The 9,543-nt window shown below is 48.6% G+C and overlaps 1 protein-coding gene across 1 annotated transcript; it reads right to left on the reverse strand.

The window, feature by feature from the left end:
* Positions 1-1,236: 1,236 nt before the first annotated feature.
* BHLHE41 (basic helix-loop-helix family member e41) lies at positions 1,237-7,698 on the reverse strand. Its single transcript, XM_026502232.4, has 5 exons — positions 5,812-7,698; positions 5,605-5,668; positions 5,184-5,291; positions 4,746-4,857; positions 1,237-4,285 (listed from the first exon to the last, which is right to left on the reverse strand). The coding sequence occupies exons 1-5, from the start codon at positions 5,871-5,873 to the stop codon at positions 3,177-3,179; spliced, it is 1,455 nt and encodes a 484-aa protein (XP_026358017.1). The 5' UTR covers positions 5,874-7,698; the 3' UTR covers positions 1,237-3,176.
* Between the last annotated feature and the right edge of the window lie 1,845 nt (positions 7,699-9,543).

Below are 9,543 nucleotides of genomic sequence, written 5' to 3' on the forward strand. Positions count from 1 at the left end.
TGTATAAAAGCATCACTAGCTCATGATTCATATTTGTCTTAAGTTGAAAAATCACATATATTACAACACATTCTGGCTAAAATTTCACTACTGCAGCTATCTGACCATCCTTAGTGAATCATCACTGGAGTCATTATTCCAGTATTTGAATTCATAAAATAATCAATTACCAAAATAAAAATTTTCAGATGCCACATAGACAATATTATTTTGCAGTTGTGTCCTCACTAACTTTATCTTATTACCATGTAAGTATATAGGCATTTGGACTAAATAACTGACCTAGAAAATCTGGCCCAGCCCTAAGGTTTTTTACTTTATTATACCAAAATTATACAAATGCTAAAACATTTATTGTTCTTTGATTTACTTTAAATCTTTTTTGGTTATGAAACTAATATTTATTACACTATGGTCTTAAAATGTAGCTCAAAATATTTAAAATGCTACTTTTTCCCATTGCTCTGATTTAGACAATTATCTTTCTAAGTTCAATAAAATGCTCAAAAATCTTACATAGTTTTCAAATGGTAATTTTCCCCCTTTGTTCTTGTGATTTATTTATGACATTTCATGAATGCTGCCCAACCAACTTCATTTTATGCGGTCAAAGATGCCATAGTGGGAGGTAGTGTACTGACTGAGGGATGCAGTAGGTCTGTCCCCTTGTGCTGGCTCCAGGCGGCTGTTTGTTTGGTCCTAGGAGGATATATGATATCTCTGGGCTTCATGTTATAAAGTGCAGGGGGCTGGACAAACTGACCTCTGAGGTTCCTTTGGCTCCACATTCTAGGACTTGTAGTTTGGTTGCCGTAAGTCAGCAGAGGGAGCACTTTTTCTACATCTCATAAATTTTGACTATTATTTCAACACCTTTCAAAAATCAAGGCGTTTGTGAAGAACGTTATTGAAACTAAAAATTGACAATCCTTCACATATCAAATCACAAATTTGGTTATGAATCTGAGAAAAGTCTACAAATAATTATTTCTTTTCCTTGAATTCCATGATTTAAGTCCCACAAGAGAATTCTTTTATAAAGGTTAAGGAGCTAAAAATACAAGAAGAAGTTAAGCACCCCTAAGTGGCAGTGTATTTATACTGGACCTAGTAAAGGAGAAACACCAGACCATACAAAAGTCTATCAGGAGTCAAGATGAGACGTGAAAAATTCATCAATCAAAAACATTAGCAAATTGGGTCTAACATAAACAGACCACGCAAGTGACTGGTAGGTTTTTCTTTTGCACTTTCATTAAGATACATTTGAAACAAGTAGGTAGACACAGCCAGAGCTTGGAGGCTTGTAAGAAATTGGAAATGTGTGATATCAAGCCAATGACAAAGTATATCTGAGAACGTTAATAACTTTCATCCCTAAATTCATAGATACCTTAAAACTAATCGAGCATGTCTTTTTAATTATTAGACAATCTCATATCATATATTAAAGTTTTTATTCCTTAGTAAGAATTTTAAAATCACAAAATAGTGTGGCAATATTTAGGTAATAGAATTTATGGAGTGCTGAAAATACTAGAATATAAAGATAATTTCTAGTTTATCTTCACATACTAAAATTTTCTAAACCAGCTGGTTTCTTGCAGACGGTATTTATTTTTTTTTAATAATTTAAGACAGCATAAGCTTGTACCAAGCATAAGCATTGTAACAAAAGTGCAACTTTTCAGCAAATCCTCCCCAAAAGATATTTTAACTCAAAATATCATTAGCACATAGTTTCTCCCTACAAAAATAGCATGTCAGACATCATTAATTGGATGTATTAACAACTATGTACATAAGAGCCACCTTGTAGGCTAAGAGTTTAACGTTGTTTAAACACAGCGTTTGAGGCAAACAGTAGCAACAGCAGCAGCAAATGCACCAAACTGACTAAAAGACCCAGATATGTTCTTCACTTATAGTCAGACTGTTGTGTCTCACCCCTTACATAACATTCAAGTGAGATTTCTCACCGTGCTACCTTGGCAACAAACTAAAAATATCCAGACAAGGTCTTGGTTTAAGCCTTATTAAAAAAGCTTTCTTTGTGATTATCTGGTATCTGGTTTGGTCTCCAGAAAATACATAGACTTGGAGATAGGAAGGCCTCACAGGGCTTCATTCCACATCTTTACAGCATTTCCAATCAAAACTGACCAGTTTAATGCTTTCCTCCACTTTTGTGATTTAACAGAATATAGGATAAATCATTTTGGATTTGTTTTCTTTTTTGTTTTTAAGTTCAGTGCACATTCCTTTTTTTTACAGCAAGATTATAAAAACTTAGGATCATGGTGAGTTAAATAATGACAAGGTGGAAATAGATTATATATATATATACACACACACACACATATATATGTATATATACATATATATATGAATGCAATTAAGACACGTCAATTGATTCACGGTCACTTTCTCAATAAAGTGCTAGAAAATGTACCAAGAATGATTCTGGCCTTCCTCATCCATCTCCTTCCCTGACTTAGTTCTGACAATGGCCCAACTCCGAGTCTCTTTAAACAAGAGCAAGTTACTAAGGGATACCATTCAAACCACTTCAGAATAGGTTGCAACGTAAGTGACTGCATCCTCACTTCCTCTTTGAAAAATATATGCCTTTAAAAAAGCTGAACATTATAAAATACTGAAGAGTAAATTCAATTCTAAAAGATCCTCATTCTGTTTGGAGAAAGCCTCCTAAAGCAGGTGGGACGGCTCTGCGGCAGGCAGATAGTAACTACCCGCTGGCTTTTGGAGGTCAACTCCTCGGCCACCTTTCCCCGACCCTGGTTCAATCAGCTCACCCACAGAGCACACCCTTCTTCCTCCAGAATTAGGTTCTATAGTTTAAAAGATAATGGAACATGGCCTAAAGGAAGGCAAAACTTATTTGGGCGAATTCTTTAAAGAACAAAGTATCAATATCGCAGAGGTTCTTTTATAGCTGGTGGGGGAAGAAAGGGATGTTAGTGTGCGGAGGGTGGGGTGGTGAGGGTTGAGCAAAACAGGAACTCCAAATGTACACAAAACACCTGTGTTGTTGTTTTAAAAGCCTGTCGTGCATCTATTACACTTCCTCCCTTAAAAACGTTAAGGGTGTTTTAACTTATTAATATTATTATTCCGTGTGAACCCTCGTCCTGTCTAAGAAAGGGGGCGAGGATTCAGTGGGTTTCCTTTCCTGGCTGCGAGGGATCTTCCTGAGCAGAGCTCTCTGGGTTCCCGGGCTCGCGGGCGCCGGCGAAGGACAGGTGGGTGCGGCCGTGCGGGTGCGGGGGGTGCAGCGCCCCAGGGGGCGCCACCTCGTGCGGCAAGAGGGTCGCGGCGGCGGCACTGGCCTTCTCGGGAGGGGGCGACAACACCGAGGACAGGCAGGGGAAGGCGGCGGCGGCGGCGGCTGCAGCGGCGGCGGCGGCGGCGGCCGCTGGCGCTGGGATGCCGGGGTACAGCAGTGGGAACGGGGCGGCAGCCGCCGCCGGGTACAGGTACTTCTCCAGGCCGCTCTTGTCCAGGAAGGGCTGTACGTAGGCGGCGGCCGCCGAAGGCGAGAGGAAGTAGAAGGGCAGGCAGAAGGGAGCCGCGGCGGCGGCTGCGGCGGCGGGCTGCGCGAAGGGCGCGCCCCCGCCTCCACCGAACGCCACCAGCGAGCTGAGCAGGGCGGCGTCGGGTCTCAGCAGCGCTGCCGCGGCGGCCGGGTCGGGCCCCAGGAGCGCGGCCGCCGCCGCCGCCGCGCCGCCCCCCAAGCCGCCGCCGCCACGGGAATCCAGCTTCATCCTCTTGGGCGCCGGCGAGTCCTCCCCGGGGGGCTCCTGCTTGATGGTGACGCGGCCCGCCCCAGAGCCTTTGCCCTTCTCGCGGTCCGGCCTCGCTTCGGCCTCGCCGCCGTAGCCGCTGTCGGTGTCCGTGTCGTTCTCGGCGGCGAGCTCGGCGCTGGGCTGAGTCCGCTGGATGACCGGCACGCAGTGGGCGAGGGGCTCAAGCTTCTGCCCGGCGCGCTCCAGGCAGGGGGCGGCCGCGGACCCTGCGGGGGCGACGGCCGAGGGCGCGCCCGTGCCTTTGCTCAGAGGGACCTGTTGAGTCAACAGCTGGGGGGTGGGCAAGAACTGGGTGGCCACGGCGTGCAAGTGGTTGATCAGCTGGACACACCGCTGCTCCCTGGGCGTCCAGCTCTCAAACCGGGAGAGGTATTGCAAGACTTCTTTGGCGCATGTTTGAAATCCCGAGTGGAACGCATCCAAGTCGGACTGAATGGGCGATTTCAGAGATCGCTCCCCTAGGATGAGGAGGGGGGTGGGGGTGGGGGCAGAGGCATAGAGGCAAGAAGAAAAATACCGACGATAAAACATCTGCTTATCACGTGGGCCCTACATTGACTAAAGTGATCTCGGTTTTTCCTCTGTATTCGGGTGATATAATCCACCGGTTGCCGAGGGGGGGGGGTGGCGGGGGTGGGGAGCAGGGGGGCGCTCTACTCCCAGCTGAAAAACCAAGGTGGAGAGCGCAACCGCCACTTTAAATAAAAATCTGATTCCTCTGAGTTCTGCTGAAAGCCTCTAGGATGCTTCGGGAAATGGGCACTTTCCAAAGAAGGGGAAGTATAGGCAATTTAACAAATGAGAGTGAGCCCGTAGACCCAAGGAAAGAGGTGGGGGTGGGGGCAGAGTCCTAAACACTGCCCCTCTGTGGGCTGCCGGGCGGCATCAGGGTGGGTTGGCCTCCCTGAACTGACTTACCATTCTGTAAAGCAATTATCTTCTGATGCTGCTGCTCGGTTAAGGCTGTTAAAGCTTTTAAGTGTTTCAAAGTTAATTCCAAGACTACCGCTTTCTCCAGATGCCCCAGAGTCTGCAGTGGTGCAAAAGAGAAGGGGGCACTTGGTTATTTAAAAACATACATTTGGCTTGACTGGCTCTCCAATCAGCACAGCAACTTACACCGACACTTTGAAAGAAGTACTATTCCTATACTTCTTCAGCTTTCCAGAAGACGGGTTCTACATGATTTCTTGCCTTCAGCTGTGAGCACCTACTCTTGAGTTTGTGGGAAACTCTACACTACAGCACAAGTTGTAAGGCATATGATATTTACATTTATTCTTATATCTCTGGGAGTAGTACCAAGCTATTAACACGCCCTTGGAGAGCAGCAAAGAATGAAAATGTGCATCTTACTGTCAACTTCAGATGTTCAGGCAGTAAATCTTTCAGCTGAGCAATGCATTCATTAATTCGATCTCTTCTTTTCTTTTCTATTAATCTGTGCGGTAATTTGTAGGTATCCTTAATATACGACAATCATGGAAGAAAGAAAACAATAAGCTACACATTTATTGGATAAAACAATAACCCTCCCCCCACAGAAACCCCCCGTATTATGTGATAAACTATCCCCAAGAAACCTTTTCCTCTGGACTGTTCTGAAATGCAATTTGAATTCAGGTGTGATGTTTAGTATCCAGCAAGCCACTTAAAATTCACAGTTGGGGAAGCTCTAGGGCTGGAATATATTTGCGGGCAGAGCTTCGCTGTGAAATCAATGGCCCTAATTAACTATCCTAGCAGGTTATGAGGAACATCGGAAACTTACACTTACCTTGCTATCGTCTCGCTTCATGCTCCTTTTGGGCTTACACATATACAAAGAGGAATAGTCCAGTCTGCAAAACAGAAATCAGCATCAGGCACCCATTCGGGGAGGGGCACTGCCCTTGCCTGCTCCATACCACTTTCTGGAGAAGAAAAAAAAAAAAAAATCAAACTGAAGCCTAGACAGATATTCGCAAGGGTGCGTGCACCTTACCCTATAAAATCTCTATGTTCCAGTAACTGTCTCTCTTGCAAATGAGGAATTCCTTCGTCCATGTTCAACCGCGGTCCGTTTCCTCTGTTTCGATTTTTGGGGTTCTGTTCTATAATCTGTGGGACGATAGCTTTGGGAGATCTTGGGGGATCTGTGCGTCTCCAGTCTCTCTCTCTCTCTCTCTCTCCCTTCTTCAGTGCAGTGTTGAAAGTGTGAAGCAGTTGGTTCCCCCCCTCCCACCGCGCTCGCTCTCTCGCACACACGCACACACACGCACGCACACTCGCGCCGGCCCCAATGCGCTGGTAGTTTGCTCTCACTCCGGGCAGTGTTTGGCCACAGGGCACGCGCGTCGCCGGCCAGACCAGCACCCAGCTCACGTGCGGAACGTACCATCCGCGGTCCAGCCCGGAGGGGGGCGGGGGAGGAGGGGCCGGGCCAGGAGGGGGTGTCGGGAGCAGGCTGCGAGGGAAGGCGAAAGGCAGGAGGGGGCGGGGACACCTGATCAGGGCCACCGGAAAGGAAAAACAACTTCGGCCAAGCTATTCATCTTCCCAAAGGCGTTGCAGTCCGCTGGGGGAGGAGGGGGGAGGAGGCGCCGGGGGTGTGGGACAGCCAGGGCTTCCTCGGCTCGGAAATGCTACTCCCTCAGTTCGTCCGTCATTACGGTGCAGGAACGTGAACGTGGCTTTTTGCTTCGCCACCGACTGCACTGGTGGTTTGGACCAGAGAAAGGAAAGAGAAAATTCGCGGTGGGTAAACTTCAGTCCCGAAGGAAAATTTGGAGACTTGTTTGCTCAACGCTCAGTGGCCTGGGGGGACCCCTTGGCCCTGGCTGGAGGTTGCCCCCTAATGGGGCTACTTGAAATCCTCTCCCTGAAGGATGTAAAATAAATTAAAATGTAGTCACTGGGTCAGAATGTCGCAACCCAAGTGTCTTTCGGCGACACGGTGTCCCTGGGCCACCCAAACTTCCCGCAGCAGCCGGAATTGCGGTGCCACTAATCACAGAAGCGGATGACGACGTTTGGGGCCTCTGGTGCTCCCAGAGGAACGCGGCGGGAGGGAGGGGGGAGGAGGGGGTGGCACAAGAGGGGCTACCGCGGAAAAGCAATGCACCATTATCACTCGCCAGCTAAACTCCGTCGCCCCTCTTCCCCTCGGGTGGTGCTGCGTGGTTCTCCCCCCCACACACACACACATACCCAACACCTCCCCCTGCCTTGTGTGATAAGCGACGACGGGAGTGTGCAGAGCCCACGTTTACTACCGCTGGCACCTCCAAAGCCTCCCTCCTTAATCCTGTCTCAAACGGGTACCAGCACAGGGCCAGCAACGTGATCCGACCTGCCGCTGCTGCCACATCACTGCGCGGGGAACCCGTGCACGCGCGCGCTCGCCCTGTAGCAGCGGCGCCCGGCGCGGGGAAGCACAAGCCAGCACGAGCCGGGTTACCTTTCCCCAGAGCCATCCCGGGAGCATGACTCACTGCTAGCGAGAGTTACCAAGAGCTGCCCAGAGATGCGCACGGCCCACGCCGCCTGGCGCAGCGGGCGACCAGGGGCCTTGGGAGGCCGGGGGGAAAGCTTGTCCTGCGGGACTCCCAGGGCTCCCGCCCCGCTGCTGCCGCTACTCGGCTCTGCCGGGGGTGGAAAGGAGAGAATATATGTTGATTTCTCTTATATAAGTAGATAGATGGAAAAATCAAAGGTCTTTCCTTCCTGCAGCAAGAGAAAGGTTCACGTTCTCCTGGGTTATCCCCGAAACCTTCATTATTGCCACCGGCGCATGAACCGAGGGGAGAAGTACGCCGAATGAGCACGCACAGGGGCGCAGCAGGGACTGGGGCCGTCGCTACGTGTCCCCCCGGCCCGCCCCGCAGAGCGCGGGTTCCGGGGACGGATCTGGGTCGCGGGAAGCAGCGGCTGGGAGGCGGTCACGTGTCTGCGGGAGTCGCGTCTCCTCCCAGCCTCTTGGAGCCGCCCGGGCCGCGGCCGCGGCGCGCGCTGCTGCAGTCTCCCGAGTCCCGGGCGGAGACGCGCCGCGTCTGGCTTCGTGACTCCCGCGGCGGCGGCGGCGGCGGCGGCCCAGGCTCACCCCGGCAAGAGGAGACGCTCGCGGTCCGTCCACTGCGTCTCAGGAGAGGGCCCTTGAAGGTCTCTCGACTTCCTCAAATAGAGACGTAGTTTGCACCAAACAGGCAGTTTGATAAGGATAAGACTCAGAAGAAGTACTTAAATACTGACTTTATTTTAAACCTCAAGCCAACCTCTCTCGTTTCCAAGTCATTGGATGCTTAATTCTCTTTAGTGGAGAGGGCAATTTGATGCCCTACAAGCGTCATATCCCTGCAGTACTGTCCGCTTGTTCTAAATTGACCCAAAAAAGGGGAAGGAGGAGGATGCCTTTAAGGTGAAACCACCCCTCATAGGTTTGTGAATGTTCGAAGTCGGAAGAGGGTATTAAGTGTTTGTTCCACATCTAAATGTTCCCTTGAAAAGGATAGAATATTTAGTGAAAATAAGGTCTGGATCACTTCATCTTGGCCTTGTGGTAGAGCAGACAGGACCTAAGGCAGACATTTGACTACCGCCAACCTTAGGGCCTAATTCTGGGGGCGGACTCTAAAGCAGTTTAGAAGAGGCGGAAAAGGGAAAGAAGACTAGTGGACCATGGGTGTGTTAGTTTTGGATGTACACGTCTCATCATTGGAAGACAAAGAGGCCTGTTGCTGCAAATGAACCCTTTTGTGTTACCACTTTTACCTCCTCATCCTGTCCCAAGCTTCCGTACTATGCCCGACATTTTTGTTTTCTCTTCCACTCCTTTCTCTTTCCGACGCCCAGCCCAAACTGCAGAGGGAGTCGTTTCTAATTTTTGGTTTCCTTTGTGATTCTCAGTCCTCCTTTTCTTCTGTCTTTCCTTTCCATGCCCACCTTTTTACTCATTTCTTTTTCTTTTCTTCTCTTCCCTTATGTTTTCCTCTTCCTACCTTCCCCCCCATGAAAGCTCTGCTTGTGTTCTTGCTTTGCCGTTTTTTCTTTGATCTTTTCTTTGTGTTTTGTCTTTTTTCTTTCATCATTCGCCTGGATAACTCTTCTTGCTCATCCTCTTCCTTTAAAACCTGAGTCCTACTCTTTTCTCAAACTCTTGCCTTCTGGAATATCGGGCATAGTTTAAAGCCTTCTAATGTCCTTTTGCTGCAAGGAGGGTATGACACTAGCTAACAGCTATATAGCATTTACAATTAGAGAACCAGAAAACCACTCTAGGGACTTTTTATGTATGAACTCATTAATCTTTTCCACAACCTTATAAGGTAGATCCTATTATTGCCTCCATTCTGCAGATGACAAAACAGATATGTAGGGAGAGAGAAATAAATGTGCCTATGCTCCCAGAGCCAGGATTTAAGCAGACAGTGGGCTCCAGTGTCTGTGCTCTTAACTATTATTACCCCTTGGTAGGGTAATAGGGCCAAGGTCTAAATGTTAACTAGCTGTGCTTTAAAAACACAGGTGTTTTAAGCAATTTACCAGTGTCAGCGCGCACTTTTGTTGTTGTGTGTGTGTGTGGGGGGGTGCATTGTTGGAAGAGAGGTGGGAAAGGCGAGATGTTAGCATTGGAATAGATGGCAGAGAAAGAAATGTATGAGAGAAAGAAGGGTGTCAGTCTTTTGTCAGTGAGGGATTCCACTGGCATCTGACTCCAAATTTATTGGTTTAAACCCAA

This window comes from Ursus arctos, unplaced genomic scaffold (assembly GCF_023065955.2).
Source record: "Ursus arctos isolate Adak ecotype North America unplaced genomic scaffold, UrsArc2.0 scaffold_26, whole genome shotgun sequence".
Lineage (NCBI taxonomy): Eukaryota > Metazoa > Chordata > Mammalia > Carnivora > Ursidae > Ursus > Ursus arctos.

What these genes read in the sequence shown, in the direction of transcription:
- BHLHE41 (XM_026502232.4), bottom strand. Translation starts at nt 5,873, where the DNA reads ATGGACGAAGGAATTCCTCATTTGCAAGAGAGACAGTTACTGGAACAT. An exon ending in GAACATAGAGATTTTATAGG is followed by an intron (nt 5,669 to 5,811) that starts GTAAGGTGCACG and finishes TCTGTTTTGCAG; the next exon opens with ACTGGACTATTCCTCTTTGT. An exon ending in TGAAGCGAGACGATAGCAAG is followed by an intron (nt 5,292 to 5,604) that starts GTAAGTGTAAGT and finishes TCGTATATTAAG; the next exon opens with GATACCTACAAATTACCGCA.